The sequence below is a fragment of the Wolffia australiana genome, chromosome 9 (genome assembly GCF_029677425.1).
Source record: "Wolffia australiana isolate 7733 chromosome 9, ASM2967742v1".
Classification (NCBI taxonomy): domain Eukaryota; kingdom Viridiplantae; phylum Streptophyta; class Magnoliopsida; order Alismatales; family Araceae; genus Wolffia; species Wolffia australiana.
Window position 1 is genome coordinate 16309418 of NC_135843.1, and position 22011 is coordinate 16331428.

General features: G+C 40.6%; 1 protein-coding gene across 5 annotated transcripts; it reads left to right on the forward strand.

Moving 5' to 3' along the window:
• The first annotated feature begins 1044 nt into the window (after positions 1-1044).
• Positions 1045-21722, forward strand: LOC144707534 (protein disulfide isomerase-like 5-4). 5 transcript variants are annotated; one of them, XM_078580683.1, is made up of 16 exons: positions 1045-1216; positions 1460-1489; positions 4412-4502; positions 4674-4768; positions 5549-5606; positions 7865-8049; positions 12098-12155; positions 12930-12970; positions 13065-13139; positions 13414-13470; positions 16948-17014; positions 17082-17225; positions 18570-18794; positions 20173-20334; positions 21265-21342; positions 21453-21722. In XM_078580683.1, the coding sequence occupies exons 1-16, from the start codon at positions 1176-1178 to the stop codon at positions 21528-21530; spliced, it is 1485 nt and encodes a 494-aa protein (XP_078436809.1). In that variant the 5' UTR covers positions 1045-1175; the 3' UTR covers positions 21531-21722. The 5 variants fall into 5 exon arrangements, with proteins under 5 accessions (XP_078436809.1, XP_078436810.1, XP_078436813.1 ...); XM_078580685.1 differs by lacking the exons at positions 1045-1216; positions 1460-1489 and adding exons at positions 2686-2982; positions 3053-3210; XM_078580684.1 differs by lacking the exon at positions 1460-1489 and having other exon boundaries at positions 1046-1216.
• Positions 21723-22011: the final 289 nt, after the last annotated feature.

Genomic DNA, 22011 nt, shown 5'->3' on the forward strand with positions numbered 1-22011 from the left:
TCCATCCTTTGACACTAATTATGGGCCATCTCGTTGACATGAGAAGAGCGATGGTGACGACAATCTCTGTCGGATGTCATCACACAGTCATTCGTCCAGATGTGTGACAGATGACGGACGATGGATATCGAGTTTTGACACAACAGATGACGATCCATCATCCGTCATCGTGATTATAGGCCATCAAAACAATATAAAAGAAGCAATCAAAACAAGATCTTTGATCCAGATGACAGATGATGGACGACGAACAACATGTGGGGGGTATCTTTGTTTGACATCGTCCTACAATCATCCTTCTAAATGTGTGAATGATGACATATACCAAGTTTAGACGAAACAGATGACGATCCATCATCCTTCATCGTAATTATAGGCCGTCAAATCAACAAGAAAGAAGCCATCGAGGCAAGATCTCTAATCCAGATGACAGACGACGGACGACGAACAACAAATGGAGGGGTATCTCTGTTTGACACTTCCTACAGTCATCCTTCTGGAGATGTGAATGATGACATATACTGAGTATAGACAAAACAGATGACAATCCATCATCCTTCGTCGTAATTATAGGCCATCAGATCGACAAGAAAGAAACGATTGAGGCAAGATCTCTGATCTAGATGATGGACGACGAACAACAGATGGGGGGTATCTTTGTCTGACATCTTCCTACAGTCATCCTTCTGGATGTTTGAGTGATGACACATACGTAGTTTAGACAAAACAGATGACAATCCATCATCCTTCGTCGTAATTATAGGCCATCAGATCGACAAGAAAGAAGCGATCGAGGCAAGATCTCTGATCCAAATGTGTGACGGACGACGAACAACAGAAGACAGGTATCTCTGGCTGACGTCTTCCGACAGTCATCTGTCCATATGTGTGAAGGATGACGGATGTCGAGTTTAGACCAATTGTATGACGATCCATCAGCCGTCATCGTAACTGTTGGCCGTCCGATTAACTAAAGTGGAGAGATCGAGACAAACAAACGATCTTTGGCGGATTATAAATTTAAAATAGCAGCTGAACAGCAGACTAACAACCAGATCAGCATTAAATTTCTTTTCTTCCTCGCCAACTCCAAATCTCTCAGATCTCGATAGCGACTGGATTTCACTGGATCAATCTACGCGCAGGAACTGCTCGGTTGACGCGGCTCGGCGGCCATGACGACGACCGGCAAGCTGAAAGCCGTCGATTTCTACAGGTTGAAAATTCTTCTTTCACCGGCTCTCTCTTCGCTTGATCAATCTGTTTGTGCTTTCGTTTTTTTGTTCTACTTTGATAAAATATGGTTGAATTTTAGTCCGCGCGCTTTCTAATTCGTATCCGGCTACTAGATTTACTTCTTAGAACTTTTGAAAAAGTGTCGATGCAAGACCTCTCTAGACTGGTGTAATGAAAAGTCTGAAGCATGAAAAATTTCAAAGATTTTTTTTTTAAATGGCAGATATGTTTCCGGTTTATCGGAATTAGCGCGGTAGGTGAACAAGCGGAGAGATTTCACTTGCATTCTGCATTCATCACTTCGTATGTTTCGGAATCGCATACCAATATCGGTATGGACTGTATATATGGACTGTAGAGAGTGTTCTTTCTCACTGCATGTTCTGCTATCTCGCTAATTCCTGAAAATTGGAAACATGCCGGACAATTTTTATGGGAGCTTTGGTATTTTTGATGCTTTGGACGTTTAATCAGATTCGCCTGGAGAACTTTTGCATTGGTACTTTTTTCGAAGGTTCAAAATAAATCGCAATCAGCTAATTTTTAATCTCGGCGGACTTGAAAGAGGTCTTTTACTGATAGCCTTTTCCTCTAAGTTATTTAGTATGCTTTTATGATGTACTGTCGTGTAATTAATGGTCACGCCAGTGCATGAAAGGATCAACACGTTCAATGAAATGGTTTTTATGGGGATTATCAGCAAAAATATAGGGAAAAAGCCAGGAAAAGAAATTCTGATCCGGACATTGACTGGGGAAAAGCCATTGATCATGATGATACTGAATCTCTGGTTGCTATCAATCAAGAAAATGCAACATGGTAGAAACCAATACAATGTCGTTTTCACAATCATGTAGGGGGAGAGTGGATGAGGAATCAGGAGATAATAGAGGAGAATAGAGAATAGGGAATAGGAAGGATAGGTCCATTGCCCCTCTCTATTGGGAGGATATCCCATGGTCCAGCCCATTGTGAATTGCGACTTCAGTTATAAATTTTGATCTTATGTTGGAGTGGGCATCCTTATGAATAGAGTCATTTCTTGTCTAGTCACGTTTGCCCTGAGTGGCATGTGTTTCACATGGTTCTCTTCTTGTGCGTCCGCAAATAAGTCCCTTGGAGGATTGTAGCAGATATCTGGCAGCATCAATCATTTAATCAATTAAAAGTGATTATCCCTTCATTGAAATCAGAACCTCCCCAAAGTCACTGCAAAATGCATTCATGTAGAATTCTTAATTTGAGTCAACTCCAAGACAGGTGTAGAAGAGATGGTCTCCTGTATTGCCTTGAAATGTATCAGGCCAAGTCTTTTGTTGGGATCTCTCTTTTTTTATATTGCAAAAATTTGGTTAATCTCCTACTTCTCTACTGATAGTCACATAGTTCTACGTTTGATTTGAGACTTCCCAAAACCAATAAGAGGAGAGAATTTTTCCAGTGGATAGAGTTGAGAAAAAACCTCAATGTTATTTGTGAAGTGGAGACTCAAGATGATTATTAGGGCAAGGAGAGTGATGTTACTAATAAATTAACTAAACTTGATTATTCAATTAACTAAAACCAGGAAGAGGTTCAGTGCTCCGAGACGTTAGGGACACCACCCATTGGGACGTTACCCATGCATTACTTGGGATTGCCGCTCACAAGGGTCAGACTCTCGAACACATATTGGAACCCAGTGATTTAGAAGGTGGAGAGGAGGCTAGAGGGCTGGCAGAGCCCCGTGCTGACGTGAGGGGGCCGGTTGGTATTGCTTCGATCGATGCTCTTGGCCATTCCCTTATTCTGTCTATTGAGATTTAAGTTGCTGCAGGTAATCGGAAGCTGCTTGGAGAACATGATGATGAGATTACTCTGGAAAAGAACGGAGGCAGGAAATGGCAGAGGTTCCTATAGGGTTTCCTAGGAGGTGGTTTGCTGGCTGTGGAGCAAGGGGGGCTGGGCATGCTGCACCTGCATGACATGAATAAGGTACTGCTTATGAAATGGTTGGGAAAGATTATGGGGTCAGACGTGGACATCGTCATGCAGGTCATGCATGACAATTATGGTACAGAGATGAACTGGGAGCGGTGATCAGCTTCATTTAGAGGGGCATCTCCGTTCTGACAAAGAATGCAGCAGATTTTCTCCAATTCCAGAGGTTCCTCAAAGTCAGACTTGGGAATAGTTCCCTATTTTGATACTGGATGAATGACTGGTCTGCCCAAGGCACGTAACCTGAAGAGTTTCCACGCTTCTTCCAGGTGGCAAGGAACCCCCATGCAACGGTTAACGAATGCTGGGATGACACATGGTATCGATCCTGGAGGGCGTTCTTTCAGACCAGGGGGGGGAAGAATTAATGACCATGCAGCAGGAATTGCTACACTTACGTCCCTCAAATGGGACACAGGACGGCTGGGGGTTGGAAATGCACAGCTTTTTTGGTTCAGGATGCATAAAAGACGATTTAAAAATGGCCAAAAGAAGACTCCTTTGGAAGCAAAGCTGCCCCTAGAAGTGAAGCTTTTTGGACGACAACTGATAAGGAGAAGAATTATGATCGGAGTCTTCTGGAAGCAAATGTTCTCGGATTCATCGGTCATTTGTCCCTTGTTCACATATGGAAGATAAGACTATTCTCACCTCTTCTGTGACTGCTTGTTTGCCCAGGCAATCTGGAGACCACATAAGCTCATGAGAGTGGATGTGGCTTCTGATGACGCCTGCTTAGGCTTGATCTGGGAAGGCCCGTGCAGGTGATGTAGGGACTGAAGAAGAGTCCTTGTAGTATTATGGGCTATATGGCTGCACCACAATGAGGTGGTGTTTACGGGAAGGGTTGTACTGGAGGAGGTGGTCTTATAGGAAGGGTTGTAGTGGTATAAGACATGGTCTAATCTCTTTGGTTGCTAGGAGTTTCAAGATTTCGATCCCTATACAATTAGTCTTAGTTAATGATTAAAGATCAGTTACATTTTATGTTTCCAGTCAAATCATATGGATATCACTATTCTACACGTTATTAGTACTACCATCTCTTCCTAAAGGAGGCCTGCTTAGGCAAAATACTTTTAGGATTTATTTACTGGAACTTTTATATAGCTTTTCCGAATTCCTCTGGATTCCTGAACTGAGTGTTGTTCAAGATGGCTTCAAATACCAATTTCATTTTTATCTTTTTGAGCAGGAAGATCCCTAGGGATTTAACAGAGGCATCTCTCTCCGGAGCCAGCCTCTCTATACTTGCGGCACTTTCCATCTTTTTCCTGTTTGGAATGGTAACCATTGTTCTTGTTCTTAATGGTTAAACATATCAAGACATCTTTACAAAATCAATGTAATTAACCACATCACTGTCAAGTCATTTTGTCAGCCCTACATATCACTGTCTTATGCTGGAAATCTACGTTTTTTTCTAAAGCTAAATCAATTTGCTTCTTATTGATCAGGAGCTCAACAATTATTTGACGGTGAGAACGACCACATCTATTGTTGTAGATAAGAGCAAGGATGGAGACTTCATGCGCATTGATTTCAATATTAGGTAGTCTTTTTCTTTATTGGTTGAAAATAGAGTTTCTTGTTTTATCTCTCTTTATGTACTCTAATGGAAATCTTTGTCTAGTTTTAATAGGAAAATCACTGCTCTCATTATTTATTAAAGGAGCTAATAATATTATTCTTTTTCTTTGTTTGTTTTAGTTTATTTGAGCGGAAACCTCTCAATCGGGTTGTAATTATAAAATTTCAAAATTTTCATCATTTTACTTAGTTTGGACTTGTACTAGCACATTGACTACTGTAGAAAATAACTAATTCGGGTCTCAATTATAATTGAAGGAAGAAGGAAACTAGATAGTGTTCTTAGATGGGGAGAGGGGGTCTGGGATCGCCCACGTCATCGTTAATACAGGAGGATGTAGAGACAGTTTGATATGCCACTTTTTTATTTCTTTAAACGGTGTATACTAATGCTCAGTTACCTTGGATCCACTACCCAATGTAGGGGGGATCTGAGAATCATTAGTTGCAATGGTCAAGTGACTGGAGGTTGAAAACGCAAATAAACAAGTTTTTAAGGTAAAAGAGAAAAAGTTACAAATAACGTGAAATTCAGTAATACTTTCAAATTTCGACCTAAATTAGTTTTAGTTTTGAGTTTTTCAGATCTAGTTTCCTAGGAAAGCAAACTATCTTACGAGATTTGTATGTTAGAAAGAAAAGGCTCCTTCTTTTCAAATTTCTCCACCAAGTTGATGTTATTTTGTTTATGTCTCTTGTCTGCCTTTTACTTGTCTGATACATTGAAAACTTTTTCTTGTAGCTTTCCCGTGCTTTCGTGTGAGTTTGCATCTGTCGATGTCAGTGACATCCTTGGGACTGTAAGTTGTCATCCGTTGCACTTTTTATTACGACTTTCGTAGGAATTATTTTTCATATTGCAACATGATTACCAAGTTAAATAGGCTGTAATTGACTTCTTATTTTCTTTAAATTCGTGGACAAATATGAAGAACTCTGGATTTGGGAGAAGATAGGCTCAATGGGAAAGAAAGAGGTCTAATCTCTACTCCATTATGAACTAGGGCTAGCTACAAGGTATTTGCAAAGAGAGGGACCATTATATAAAGGGTAGAAGGAAATAACTTACCAAGCCAAGTGCGTTCGACATTCCTCAAGCAATTGAGTGGATGTAACTGTTGTTCAGCTTGCCAAAAAGCTCTTGAGACTGGGACACTGACAAGCCTTTGGTGAAGATATCAGCTTGCTGTTGAGCTGAGGGAATTTACAGGGTGCAGAAGTGTCTGTGGTCCTGTTTCCCTTTGATGAAATGACATTCCAGCTCCAGGTCTGATCACGTGTGTAATACTATTTTTTTTTGAAATAGTCGTCTGTAATACTAATGGCATAAAGATTTCTGTTAGATGATTTCTGAGACACAAACCTTCAGGGATGCCAGAAGCAAGGGTCCAAAATTCTGCCTGAGCACTATAGAACTAAACCACTTCCTGTTTCTTGCTGCTCCATGCAATGAGATTGCCTCCAAGAAAAGAACAACACCTGGTGGTCGACTGGCAGTCACAACCGGAATGTAGCAGAGGAGAGGGTACTAGAGGGATTCACAAGTAACCCTTCTTCATGCCCTACCTCTGGGTCTGGCTGCTGTTGTGTCTTCTTCCGAGCATAGATGTGTTAACATATCAGATCGTATGCCTATATTTATTATTTTCTATCATCTCTACGCATGAATCACAAGAATAACTCGTAGCTTAAGCCTCTCTTCATCACTTGTCATAATACCAAAGACTCGTATGGGCCTGATCAGATATCTCCACTGTAAAAGGGACCCGCAAGTGCGTTTGAAGGAGACACGTGATAAGGTGGTAGCCTTACCTATAACTGTGAAGCAGGGGTAGGGTTAGAGCAAAATGATGCATTCAACTATCCTAAAATAGTAACCATAGTAAATTACTTCTCCGTGGGCTGATAATGGGAATCAAACTAGTGTCTTCTCCTTTTTTGGTAAATTTTATCATTAAAATGTATCTGCTTTTTTGATAACGCACACATATGTCAGCACATATATGACATATATGATATATCAAATATGGGTTGGTCCATTTGTAAATGGTGGTGGAGGTGGGTTGAAGATGATGTTACATGGCATTCAGAACCAGCTGTCGAAGTGAACAAATTAGAAGGAACAATGAAGTAAGGAAATGAGACATGAACTATTTCATAGGCAGATCCTCCCCTGCACACCAATCACGATTTTTTTTTCGATTCCTATCATTTATCGTAGTCACCTTTAATTATAGGGTTTGTCAGGTTTTTGACTTGTGGGGACGTGTGTTGAATTGACTTCTCTCCTTGTTGTTCTGATTGATTTAGTTCTTCTATCTGCCTCTTCTCTTGGTCCATCTTTCCTCCCAGCTGTGTGACAATACTATTCAATAGCATTTGATGCTCATTAGCATAAAAGTGCAATTATAAGTCAATATACAGGTTTAAATACAGTTCAAGAAGGTGATGAGAGAGCCCCATTACATGGTGTTCAACTAGCTCAGTTTATTGGGATTTTCTTTTAATATGGTACGGACTATATCAGTCTTCCAGTCAGACTCACTGTCATCCCAACTGGTTCTTAGGCTTTCCATTATTTATATGGCCCAGGGTCTCTTTCAGGCTCCATTTATCCTGAAAGGCCCTCCTCATGTAGTAAGCCCATGTTTTGTTATAGTTGCTTATGTTACATTGGTGATTATTTCCTACTGATTGTTGTCAACAATGGAGCTTTCCGCTCATTTTAAGGGCCTTCAGTCTCTCTTCTGCCTGTTAAGTTTTATCCAAAAGATGTCTTGTACTTTCTCAAAGACTGGTTTAAGAGACAGTGGGCAAAGAACTGCAAATATAGAACCAATACCCATATGGAAAAAAATGAAGATTTTAAGAGAGCACCTTGTAAGTCGCTTGCATGAGCTACACGTAAAGAACCAAACGTGAAACAGAGAAAACCATGCTGACTAAAAATTGTAATAGATGATATGAGATTTAGAACTAATTCATTTACATTTTTCTTACATTTACTTTATTCCTCCCAACTTATGCATCACTTTTTCATCCTTTGGCTCACCTGCAGAATCGGTTAAATATCACAAAAACTATTCGCAAGTTTTCGATTGATCCCAACTTAAGATCAATGGGATCAGAGTTTCATTCTGGACCTATCCCTGATGTGAACAATCATGGCGATGAATTTGAAGGTGACTACAGCGAAGACTCTGTAAAGCTCACTGGTCAGACATTTGATCATTACTCTCATCAGTAAGTCATCTTTTGGGATTCCCATTTTTGTATTAAGTGACTTGCTTTTTGTCTTAAGTAGATAAAATATTGATATTTTTGAAAAACATCTGATTTTTTTTTTTGAAGAATTTTGAAAAACATCTGATGGTTGTGTCAAACTTTGAAAGTTGGTTCCTACGAATGAACCCTTAATTGGGAAGAAAAAATCAAAGTATGTAGGCTTTCACGCACCTTCCACAAGCTAGTGACTATTTTTTTGTGTAGCAAAACCCTGATTTACAAGTTTTACCAAAGAATTTGTGTCAGGAAGCAGGCAATGACACAATTCGTTCTCATGATATGCGAGGTAGATGGTGTGTCCCAGAAAGAGAGGAATGTGAAAGAAGTTATGTGGACGGATATCATTGATTAGAGAGTCTATTGATACATCATCAGACCTGATATGGGCTCGATCAGACCTTAGTGTATCTCATAACATCATCCATTCACATAAAACAGCTGAAAAAATGTAATGGTAAAAATAAGTAAAATTTTTTTTTTGAACTTTAATGTGGAAGACCACTCGAGGCCGGTGGTCTACCTGATACCATTAAAATGAAAGTCATGTAAAGACCATATACAATCAAAACCCAAAAAAGGGTCTACCTTTCAGCTCCCTCTGACCCACCATGACACTAGCACCTGAATGTTGTGGATGACACTGTCTACCAAAGCCGTCCTCCCCTTAAACACTACCTTGTTCCGGTGCAGCCACAGTGCCCATAATGTCGCTAGCAGTTTCCCCCACTCCAGTCTCCTCCTGGGTCTCAAGAGCGTGTTTGAGGCCCAAAATGGCTCGTCCGAGGAGATAACCACCCTTGGGACTTGTTGTGATGCCCATACTCTGTGAGCGAACTGACACGTGAAAAACAAATGGGAGCAGTCTTCGTCTTCTTCGCTTGTGCACATAGGACATTCGGTGGAGTCTGTTGGGGACCATCTCTCACGGAAAACCCGTGTGACCAGCTTTCTACACCTCAACAACCAGCTGAAATTCCTCACCTTGGGGGGAACTTTTTGCTTTATCAGTATGTGGCATGTCTTGCTGATTGACGAGTCGCCTCCCGCTTTGCCCCGAATCTTCAAATATGCATCGTTAACTCGAGAAGGATTGTCCCCGCCATACCCAACCATCTCGGGGTTAGTGGTAAAAGGATCTTGCATCCCCAATAGCTCCTCAAAATGTAGATCCGATAACGCTCCTGTCAGGTTAGGGACCCAAGCCCCTTCCCAACAGTCAGCAACCTTGGCCTTCGGATTCAGTGCTAGGGCAAAGAGTCTTGGAAACTTCAGCTTCATGATCCCTTGATTGGACCAGTTCCCCGTCAAGAAATAAAAATCAGCCCCGTCCCCAAGTCTGGGGTCAAAAAACTCACAGATGCAGGGTATAACTTGACATAGGCCGCTCCAGAAGGGGGATTCCCCCCTAACTTTAGCCCAGCGCCTCTTCCGATCCATCGTGCCCATATCTGTCCCTTAGGACCTTGAAGACTAGTCCCTCTGCTGATGACACAATTCTATCCACCCATTTTGACAATAGGGGCAAGTTCATGGATTCCAAATGAGGAATCCCCAGTCCTCCTTGCTTCATTGGTCTACTAATGATTTCCCATGCTACTAGGGGCACACCCCTACGCGCCTCCTTGCTGTTGCCTCCCCAAAAGAACCTTCGCATCAAACCCTCCAGCTGATTTACCACGACTGCTGGAATTTTGAATACAGATAAGTAGAAAATGGCAATTGCTGAAAGCACTGAATGCAAGAGCACTAGACGACCCCCTTTTGATAGAATTTTGCTCTGCCACCCCTCCAGCCTCTTCTCCACTTTCTCGACCACTGGTTACAATTCTGCAGCTAAAATACGCTTCCCTATTAGTGGGAGACCCAAGTAGCTCATTGGAATCGAACCTCGTGGTGTGCCTAGGGCATTGTCACACTGCTCCTCCTCCGAAGAAAGCCCGAAACCCAAAAAAGCCGACTTGGATCGATTGAGTTGCAACCCCGAGAAGTCAGCAAATAAGTCTAATAGAGCCGACAGGGTGCCTGCTTCTTTCATCGAACCTTCCATGAAGAATGTTGTGTCATCTGCATATTGTAGCAATGAGATACCCTCCAGGTAGCTTGCCATTTGAAAGCCCCTCAAAAGGCCTTTCTCACAAGCTTTAGTGGTGCAGGTGGCCAAAGTGTCAACAGCAAGGACAAACAACAGTGATGCTAGTGGACACCCCTGCCGAACTCCCCTTTGTGGATGGATCTGCCCGCCCCCTCGGCTTGGCCATCGATCAGGACTGAGCATGAGTGGGATGTAATACACCAACTCACCCAAGCCACCCATTTTGCAGGGAAACCATGCTCTCGCATAACAGACCATAGAAATCTTCAATCAGGCGAGTCATATGCTTTCGCGAAGTCAACCTTCCAAATGAAGCCCTTTGTCTTGTTAGTTTTCCATGTCGATACAATCTCTCCTGCCACCACCGCACTATCCACCAGCTGCTGACCCTGAATGAATGCCGACTGAATGGGACTGATTAAGTCCCCAACTACCGCCCTTGACCTGTCTGCCAGTACCTTGGTAATGATGAGGTATATAGAGTTCGACAATGCAATGGGCCTAAAGTCCCCAACATTGATGGCACCTGGACGAGGTATATAGAGTTCAACAATGATGAGGTAAAAAGAAGTAAAATACAAATTAGAAAACCCTTGACGCCAGCTTTTAGGTCTTATTCTGTGGAAAAATGGGAAGAATGATTCTATTTTTCAGTGTCTCCATCCATTTTCCACGATTTTTATTGGTTTGGATCAAGGATGCTGACATTTAGCCATTACTTCATATTAAACTGTTCGCTGATTTCTCTGATGGTTTTGCGGTTAGTGGGTGGTGACAAACAGGCAAGGATTTTCATTTTTGATTCCACTTACTTTTGATCCATTGATCCATTGACCTCCTTTAAAACCTAGCATTATTATGATCCTGTGTTGAATGATTTTGAACCCTAATCACGTGAGCATGAGGACTGCTCAAGAGAGAAAAACATATCTCCTAGTCACCTTCCAACGCAACTAACCCTCTTGTTACGGTTTTCCCCCTGAAAAAATCTCTTAATTTGCTGAACTAAGCCGGTTAAGATACTGATTACATTTGTGCTGGGCTAGGCCCATTACTTTTGAAGGACCCATTAAGTGATCCACTTCATAAGTAGGTGGACCTACTTAAGGATACAAGTACACTGAAGAATAAGAAAAAGGGTGAAGGCAGACCTTCAAATAGAATTGAAATAAAATCTGTATAATTTGCTCTGATAAGATAATGCCCACAATTGGAGATACAGAAGACCAGGACGAACAATTAAGAAGATTAGGGAGAGATGAGAATAGGGAGATGTGGGAGAGAAGCTGCATCAGCTGTTTCCCCTTTTTTGGATGGAGGATCACTCGCCCAGGCCGACTTCTTGAATTTCCAGAAGAAAAACCCGAATCCTTTCTTGAGGGCAGGGATTTATTTATATAATATTTTCCCGCCCAATCTCCCACTTCCTCGGAGTGAACGTGCGCCTGACTTTCCTTTCTGGGATGTTTCTTGTCAAGTCTTTGGGAGGTTTGTGACAGAAGTTTTGCTAAAATCATGAGTATTTTAATGAAAAGAAAATAATCATATCATGGTGATGGAGTTCTGAATTTTGTAAAAACATAAAAGATTCGTAAAAAAAAACACACGGTGGTAGCAGGGTCTCTTCATAATCATACTCTTAAATGCAAGCTTTATTTCAAAATTGCTGTATGATTTTAAATTGTTTTATTTCAAAATCGTTAAACTTCAAAATGTATCTCTGGCATAACAGTTTTTGGAGTAATCATTGTAATTCACTTAATAATGTATGCAGCACATTCTGGAGCAACATGATATATCTCTTTCATTCTTTTCAATTCTGTACGCTGTATTATTGAAAATATTTTTGTGGTCAAACTTTGTGAATATGAACTACGTTATCTGATTCTGTTACTGCTCTGGGTTTTTCTGCAGGCATCCAATACTGGTTGTCAACTTTTATGCTCCTTGGTGCTACTGGAGCAACCGATTGGTAACTACTGATTAAAACTTCATCTTGTGCATGGTTAACCCTTGGCCATTATAATTTCTACATTCATGCTTTTTTAATTTTTTGTTGACTGAAGATAGAAATTTCAAAATTTTAATTTATTCTAAAAGATGCTTTTATTTGAGTTTGTGATCTGTAAACTGTGTTTTGATAATGTAAATTATAAATAATAGTATATGTCTTAATATATTGGAAGATATCATAATTATTGGACAGTCAACTTGAAATGTGATGGCTCCCAGTAAGATTTTACTGCCGGGGCCACTTTAGGCATCGTGGGACAATGGGCTTATGCTCAGCTGCACCAGTGGCAACCAAAATGTTTCAGGTGGGACCAGTAACAACCACCTGAAACAACCCAGACCAGCACGACCCCGAGGAGTCAGTGTTGGGGGAAAACTCCAGCTGCTCTAAACAAGACACACAGAGCAGGGCCATGGAGATGCCAACTGGAGAGGGGGGCTCTTGTCAACCCCACAGGGGCAGACTCTGAGGAGCTCTTCTGAGGACAGCCCTCACAGTGACACTACCCTTTCATTCTATTTCCCTCTCTTCTCTCCATGAGAACATTTTGGATTATTCGGATCCCGAGTATTGACTGTCCTTTCAGATTATTTGGAAGACGTTTTGAACCCATCAAAATTTAAACATCTCTAGTATTATTAATTTAATTATTCACAGCCAGTATGCTCTATTGCCATTTCATTTCAAAGTTTAAACATCTCCAAATCAAGTTTTTTTCCTCCATTTTTATAGAGACCGTCTTGGGAGAAGGCTGCCAAAATTATCCGCGAAAGGTTACTTTCCGAGGCATTATGGAAATGCCTCTTTATCAATTTTGTCACTTAGCTTTCCTTTGGATGATATTTCACATGGTCTTTCATTTGGCAGATATGATCCTGAGGTTGATAAGCGGATTCTACTGGCAAAAGTTGATTGTACTGAAGAAGTTGATCTATGCAGGAGGTGACTAATTTGCTAAGATAGGCTTGTTTGATAATTCCATGATTTGATTGTATAAAATCTATTCTGGGCAGCCCTACATTAACTTGCCAAAAATCAGGATCTCAGTGGATAACTATAACGTGCTTTTTTTCTAAAGCCAAAGTTTCATGGCTTATTGATGGTCAATGATATTGTATCTGGGGAAAATCACATAATTTATGTTCCGTAAATTTTATTTTCTGTGATTGTTTTGGGTTCTCATTCTTGAGGGCTGATACGTTTCATAATCTGTCAGGAATCATATCCAAGGTTATCCATCGATCAGAATATATAGGAAAGGCAGCGATGTCAGGTACTCATCCATTTGATCCTGAGTAGACATCTTGTCTTCATTTAATTGATGTCTGATTATGATGGCCTTGATTCGGATGATTGATGTTCTCTTTTGTATTTTGGCTCCTGATTTGGTGTTTCTTGTGATGGCCGAGCATGAACACTTTTTTCATTTTTTAACCTATGTCCTGATTATGGCGGCCTGATTCTGATGGTTGATGTTTTCTAGTGTATTTTGGTGCCTTATTCTGGTGTATTTGTCATAACTGCAGCTTTATTTTCCAAAAGCGAGGAGAACTTGCTGAGAATGAAAATTTTTTTCCTTCTGTTCAGTTGCTAGCCAGCTACAAAAATTTTTCACTGATCAGTAACGTTGCCCACCAATCTGATAGAGTCCCTGGTTGTGGATCTACCAGAATATAAGAAAGTGACGGAGAGATGATGACACCTCCTTGGAATGTATTGGTCAATTGGCCACATGTAAAGGAAATCCTCCAAAAGGAAATTTCCAGTTCAATAATGAAATCAGCGTCCAACCATGAGAGAGAAAGGTAGTTGAAGAAGAGAGAAAGGAAAGGATGGAGATCATTGCCAGGGATAATGTAGAAGAGAAGGTCTCCTGCCACAGGAAGTCACCTGCGGAGGGTCTAAAAGAGAGGAGAGGGTATAGATGGAAAGGGACTTATGTAGTAATTCTGGCTGCCATGATTGGCTGTGTCTACCCGTTTTTATAGGGGCTAGGTATCAGGCTGGCCATCCCACGCTATGGCTGGTAAAATGGATTGACTGATAAAGTCCCAACTTGAACTTATCATATCAAGAGGAGGTGCTGAAGTGAAGACTCACGTGCAGTTGGCAGGTGGGAGTTTTAACACTTAAAGTGGGGAAGAGCTGCGGCTATAAAAAAGGGAGCTTGCGACGGAGGGACTTTTTCATCTTCTTACAAGAAAGGTTGCTGCAGCTTGATAGGGGGACCCTCCGTGCTCAGATCTTGGAGGGTGGGGCTGATTTGGCTTATTCCTACTCTACCAGGCGGAATCAATCTGATCCCCCTGCTCTACCGTTTCTGTTACCCTAATCTTGCTTCTCGTCTTCTCTCTCTGTGTGGTTGTAAGTGAACATTACTACTTTTGGATCTCCATTTCGAGAGCTATTTAAATATTTGGATGGAGTATTTCAGTTCTCAAACATCGATAGGTTCCAATAGGTACAGCCTGGTATTAATTCAGACGAGGAGGATTCTGGAGTCCTTCGATAAGATCTCTGGACAAATTTCCCTTCCTCATACATTCTCCCATACAACCTTATATAGACACCCCTAGGCCTAATGGCAAATATGTCTTTATCAGGCACTCTTAGGTTTCTATCACTGGTTCATATAAAAGCCTTTAAGTTCCAGATTGAGAACTCCAAGCCCTTCGGGATATGTCCCAGAAACTTTCAGCGTCTCTATGTTTTCTCCTCTATAACCTTATATAGACACCCTTAGACCTAATGACTAATATGAACTTATTGAGCCAGTTAGTAAAAGGGCCACTTGGTTCTGGATAGGCACCTGCAAACCCTTGGAAATATCTGGGGACAACTTTCCCCTTCCCACTACATTCTCTCATATGATCCCTAAAACTTTTCCCCTTCCCCACTGCCTTTACCCCTTGACATAATTATTAGTATGCGCTTATTGGGCCAGCCCAGTAATAGGCCTACTTAGTTTCCCATCACAAACTCACAAACTAACGACAGCAGAAGACTTTCAATGGAGGTGCACCCACTGGTGTATGAGAACGGATCCTAATGTTTCTGTTTTTCTCCCAGATGGTTTTTGGGGTTAAAGTCCCTCGACTATATAACAATATGTGTGGTCGAATGCAAATAATGGTGAGTACTTGGACGTTTAATTGCTTTCTCAATTAAAATTCTTGTTAGGTACTAGAGAAAGTTATGAGAGCATGGAATTCTAATAGGGACCTTGAGTAGGCCTCCAACGGAAAGGACTTCACAAGAATAGAGAAGAAGTAATTAAATAGCAACATGCTTGGATCGGCTCCTGTTGCCCCTTAGGGAGGATCTCCCTGCCTATGTAATACCTTGTCTGCCCTCCTTAGCATAGGACTCCATCTTTGTAAGAGAAAATAAATATGACGACCAAATACCCTTAATAGGGATTACGGATCTGGTATGAATCCCACCGATATCTGAAGGTTGATGTAACGTTAGGGGGGAGGGAATACCTCGGACAGCAGGGCAAGCTTTCACATCACAGTTGGAGCAGCAAAAGACTAGGCTGCTATGAGAGTCCTTGGGAGAATCACATGGAAGAGGAGAGCGAAGAACCAAAATCATCAATTCCATGGGCGAACGCCCTAGCTTTATACAATGTAGCAGGTTCACTGGCCGTTAATGAGACCTGTTTGGTTTAAAACGACAAAAAGGGTAAAAGGACATAGGAGTAGTTATGCTGACTTGTAGGATAAAATAAAAAGTTCAAAAAATAAGTATCTTTGTTAACAATGTTTAAGGATGTGAGATGAGAGAAGAGAGATTGAGATTGGAAAATATGATAATGGGCATCCCCGCCAGATCAGCCTTGTCCCTTTTAGATTTAAGTATTTCCACTCTCCAGTCCCCTGCTGCGGCGCTCATTACTGAGTTCTTGATTCTTGAAACAGGGAAAATTGCTTTATTTGCAGTTCTTGATTCTTGAAACGTGTATCTTGTTGCAGCATGTGTGTCACGTCTGGCCCACTTCTTATGCTGTCTTTTGTAGTAGTTAGGAAGGTGCATATCAGGATCGTAAAATACTTATATTTCAAACAATCTTTCTAACAATCAAAGGAAGATTGTATCTTGAACATAATAAGGAACTAATAAGAGCACTATCCTATTGCTGCAACAAGAAGAGATCCACGTCTCCAGGGCTTCGTCGACGCCTTGAGATGAATCACCAGTCCAGAGTACAGCAGAAAATGAAAGACATCAGTCTTAGGGAAGAGGGAAACAGAAGAATAGAATTTCAGGGTGAGCGGAAAGATCGTTGCTCCAGGATGAGACCAGCTGCCTCTGCCGCAGGGAAGAACATCTGCATGTAGAGGAAGTTGAGGAATGGTCGAGAAGAGAATGAGAGAGATCTCCAGGAAGAAGGAAGGGTATACTCACATCTGAATTACCCCCCGTTCTTTCCTTCTTCCAACCCTTATATTAGGCCTGTCGCTGAGCTTGTAGGCTGCTGCTGTTTCGTGGGCCACTGGCGCTCATAAATCTGGCCCACATCATATCAGAACCCCATTAAGATTTACAACTCTGCTTGGTGACCATGGTTTCATCACGGGGGTTGCCTTCCAAAAATTTTCAAACAACATTACCATCTCCACTATCTAGAAAATTTTAGCGCAAAAAACTCGTCTATGACCTATTAAGCATCTATTCTGTACCTAACATACAAAAAAACTTCAGGGTTCTGATCGTAGTATAATTGACTTGTAGTTTTCTAAAATAGGGAAAATCAAGGGCACCACGAACATGAATCCTACTATGGTGATAGAGACACGGGGAGCTTAGTTGAGGTATAACGTATCACAGTCGTTTCATCTGCATCACTAGAGTTATCCTGAACTGACTGATAAATTTCAGGCAATGGAAAAACTGGTAGCTCCTATACCTATAGAACTTCAGTCTGCTTCGGACGGTCAATCAAATGGGACTTCAGGTCCTGCAAAGCGACCTGCACCAAAGTCATCTGGCTGCAGAATTGAAGGTTTTGTACGTGTGAAGAAGGTGAGATGTTATTCATCGAAGTGCCAATCTTTCTTTAATTTTTTTTTTCTGTCATATTCATCCCACGTTTGGGTTCTGCACCTATTATCCCTCTCCGATGCCTGTTCTCTGTGGCTCTTGTATTCTTTATTTGAATTCCTTGAATTATTTACCTTTCATTTCCTTTTTCTTCTTTATTATTTTCGTTAATTTTTTATCCCTTTACCATACAAAAAATCTCCTGAAAATAGACAATTGGTCTTTTCAAAACTATCTAGAACTTGAAGTGAAGAAGAGAGGGAGGTAGAGTATCTCAAGAAAATTAAATGTCTTCAAGCCTTACCAAATATCCCAGGTGGTCGCATTCATGCCATCAACTATTAACACAATAATACCAAGGCTAAGTGATGGTGGAAACATAGCTAGAAATCATTGGATCGATCGCACGAGAGAGGGAAAAGAATAGAGTGGATGGATCCTGGAAACTAAAGAGAAGACAGAATGGAGAGGTAGAGCTATGCAGGACATGCAGAAATGTATAAAATGAAAAGAGAAATCCAACTCTCTCAAGAAACACTTGATTTGGCTTTCCGTTTATAGGTTGACGAACCTTACCACATATTGTAAAAGCGATCCAGAGAGCGAAAAAAAACAAAGATCCAACTCAATGTCAAAATTATGCTGTACAGCTCAGCCACACACCTCCAATTACTGGTCCAATAATCCTCTACAATAATTCAGGAATTCTGAGTATTTTATGAAATTCAAGGTAAAATGATACAACCCTATACCCCCAAGGGTATATATGACGCTCCGGTCCACTCCCATCATTTTAGTCATTTTGTGTTTAGGATTAAGGCGTTACTTTGTCTTTAAATATTTGTAGCCATCACGTTAGATGGGTTGTCTAGAATCAAGGTAAGATTGGCCCCCTCAACTGTCCAGCAATCCCTACTCTGCAATCGGCCCACCCCCTCCAATCCAATCCCTAGCCTTCCGATCTGTTCTCTTCTAGTCTTTGACTGTCCCATCGTCACTATTGTCTACCCGTCACAGTATCAAGGTTCATATCAAAGCCCCAAGAAGAAATAATTATGCTAAATAATGAATAGTAAATAGCAACGTGAAATAAGAACGGTTACACCTCTTATATAGGAATCCTACTTGATACAAGTCAGAACAATTCTTATTATGAATGAATAATGAAGGATTTCTTTTTGATGTTACTAGTCTTTAGGGATTTAATCCCCAAGAAGAAATAAGTGGAATACATACTCATTTATATATAGGACCTTGAAATGAGCAGAGTAACACCTCATATATTGGAATCTTCCTCTTTGTTTTGAATGCCCTTGTGCTGTGCAGGTTCCTGGCAATCTCGTGATCACAGCTCTCTCTGGGGCCCATTCCTTCGATCCTTCCCAGATTAACGTCTCCCACTTCATCTCTCACTTCTCCTTTGGTAAAAAGATCTCTAGGAGGACCCTTTTGGAGATGAGACGGCTCGCCCCTCATCTTGGAGGCAGCCATGACCGTTTGGCTGGCCAATCATACATTACACACCGCGAAGAGACCAATGCAAATGTCACTGTAAGTACAGAAATGAATTGCTTCATTTGGTTTCATATTTTAATAATTTTTCATGTTTTAATATTTCATAACCATCTGTACAAGCATTGTTGCATCTCACATCAGATGTTTCTTTGTTTTTCATGTCAAAGTCGGGATGAGACAAATGGCAATGTCATTGTGACAAAAATAATAATCTTTTTGTTTTTGATTTTATATTGTATGATAATGTTTTCTTGTCAATTTGCATTTCATAAGCCTCTGGAAAAAATGCTTGTATTTCCCATCAGATGTTTCTTGTTTCATCTCAGTACATGTCATGTGCAGACACTGCCAATGTCACCGTCTGATAAAATTGAATAATTAAATTTGATTATGTCTCACATATATATTGACGGCATTTCTGTATTCACATTTCACAAGTCTAAGGAAAAATGCTTCTCGTTTTGAGAAAAAGTTAATAATCGTACCAGATGCTTCTTATTTTATTTCATTAAAAGTCCAATGCCAATGTTTCTGTAAAAAATATAAATTCTTCTTATTTTCTATTTCTCAGTAATAAATTTTTTTCTATACTTCCATTTCCTAAGCTTCTGTAGATAAAAGCGTCTGATGTTTCATGTTTCATTTAACTACGAGTTGCGATGAGACCAATGCAAAGCGTCATTGTAAAAACAATGAATTATTATTTTTGATTTATATCATGATCATTTCTCATGTATTTACTTTTTTAAGCCTATGGAAAAATGCACATATTTCACACCACATTTTTCGTGTTCCATTTTATAGTTAGTCGTGACAAGACCAATGTAAACGTCACTGTTTGAAAAATTTTAATTATTTTTATTTTAGTCTTTTTCGGGAAAAACTGGCTGTATACTTACACCAGATGTTTCATATTTCATTTGATGGGTTTTTGTGGGAGAGAAATCGAGTAAGAAACAAATGTTTCTTTCAATCAGATTTATGGCGGGCAGGAGTGAGACTTTTTGCGGATATCCATTCAATTTTCTATAGTAAAATGTGTTCGGGTTCGTCATCGATCTCGGGTTTTCTTCCCTCTTCTCTTAAAAAAAATGTAATTGTGACTTCTTTTACTTTTTGCACTGTAAGTCGTATCTCGTGCTGAAATATTTCAGTTTTTGCATTTCTACCGAATACAGAAATACTGAGGTCTATCATTTTCTAGGATGAATAAAGTTTATCACGATTTTTTTCGAGATGTGCCTTGTTCAAGGAAATAGTTAATTCATAAATAACTATTTCACACAGAAAATTACAAAATAACTGTTTTTTCGTCGAAAATCTTGTAATAATATCTTGGATGTTTCTTTCGAAAAATCGTAGATGTTATGATAAATTATTTGAACTTATCTATTTTTTTCTATGAGCTGGGCAGATTGAGCACTATCTCCAGGTGGTGAAAACCGAGATAATCTCGAGACAGGCGCCGCAAGAACAAGAGCAAATGGCGGAGTACGAGTACACAGCCCACAGCAGCTTAGTCCACAGCCTACACGTCCCCGCCGCCAAGTTCCACTTCGAGCCCTCCCCCATGCAGGTCAACGCTGACGACTAACACAATACATCAACCTGTTGACTGACCATTTTCTCTCTCTAACCTGTCAACCAAAATTTCTCTTTCTACTCCATTGACCAACATTTTTCTCTCGCTAACTAGTTGACCGAGGAATTTTCTCTCTAACCTGTTGGCCAATAATTTTCTCTCTTACCGATTGACCCATGAACTTTTCTCTCACCATGTTGACTGTTGGCTTTCTCTCTCTAACCTTTCAACCCAGAATTCTCTTTCTACTCCGTTGACCAACATTTTTCTCTCCCTAACCTGTAGACCAGAGGAATTTCTCTCTCTAACCTGTTGGCCAATAATTTTCTCTCTTACCCATTGACCCACGAATTTCTCTCTCGACATGTTGACTGTTGGCTTTCGCTCTCTAACCTGTTGACCGGCATTTTCTCATGCTACCTGTTGACTGATGCATTTCTCTCTAGTCTGTCGACTGACGATTTCCTCTCCAACCCATTGACTGATGAATTTTTCTCTCTTATATGTTGATAATACTCTCTTTACCTGTCGACCGGCAATTTATCTTGCTACCTGTTGAGCAATGGATTTCCTCTAACCTGTGAACTGACAATTTCCTTTCCAACCCATTGACCGATGAATTTCTCTCTCTAACATGTTGACTGTTGACTTTCTCTCTTCAACCTGTCGACTGACATTTTCTCTAGCTACCAATTGTCCAATGGATTTCTTCCTTTAATCTCTCGACAATTTCCTCTCCAGCCCATTGACCGATGAATTTCTCTCTCTAACATGTTGACTGTTGAATTTCTCTCTCTAACCCATTAATCGATGTTTTTCTCTCTCTAACCTGTTGACCGCCAAATTTCTCTCTTTCCTCTTGATCATGAACTTTCTCTCTCTAACCGGTTGACTGATGGCTTTATCTCTATAACCCATGAGCAGGTACTGGTGACGGAGGACAGCAAATCCTTCTCTCACTTCATCACCAACCTGTGCGCTATCATTGGGGGAATCTTCACGGTGAACCCTCGGAAACTTATATTTTGTGGGGGAATTTTATATGGTTGACTAATTGGGATTGGCTCTTCGGCGAGAAATAACAAAATTTTAATTTTGTTGGGGGTGGCCAGGTGGCGGGGATCCTCGACTCTTTGCTTCATAACACTATGAGGCTGATGAAGAAGGTTGAGCTGGGTAAGCATATTTGATACACGTTATTGTTTGGAAATTTTAGGGATAAAATGGAGTAATTGCCGGCCGTGTAGGGAAAAGGGAAGATAAGCTCTAGAATATGGTAAAGAGACGATGAATCTTGGTTTTTCTTTGTATGATTTTAGGCCAGATATTTGATGCTTAGTTGGAAAAATAGCTTAATGGAGATTTCCCTTTTTTGCATTGGAGATGGGCGAGTTCTGGAAGAGTTATTCAGTGGAGTTAGAGTTATCAACAGAAAATAGGGTGGAGATGGAGTGGGAGTAATAGACAGAATGGGGATTGTAATAGTGTGTGAGAGTAGAGAGAGAAAATAGGGTGGAGATAGAAAGGGAGTTATAGACAGGAAATAGGGTGGAGATAGATAGGGATAGTAGAGAGAGAAAGTAGAGTGGAGATAGAGAGGGAGTTAAATAGGGTGGAGATAGAAAGGGATAGTAGAGAGAGAAAGTAGAGTGGAGATAGAGAGGGAGTTAA

Bases quoted from the DNA above. Each gene is read 5' to 3' on its own strand.
- LOC144707534 (XM_078580683.1), top strand. From the start codon at position 1,176: ATGACGACGACCGGCAAGCTGAAAGCCGTCGATTTCTACAG. The intron at 4,503-4,673 runs GTAACCATTGTT...CTTATTGATCAG, and splicing joins TCTTTTTCCTGTTTGGAATG to GAGCTCAACAATTATTTGAC. The intron at 20,335-21,264 runs GTCAACGCTGAC...ACCCATGAGCAG, and splicing joins TCGAGCCCTCCCCCATGCAG to GTACTGGTGACGGAGGACAG.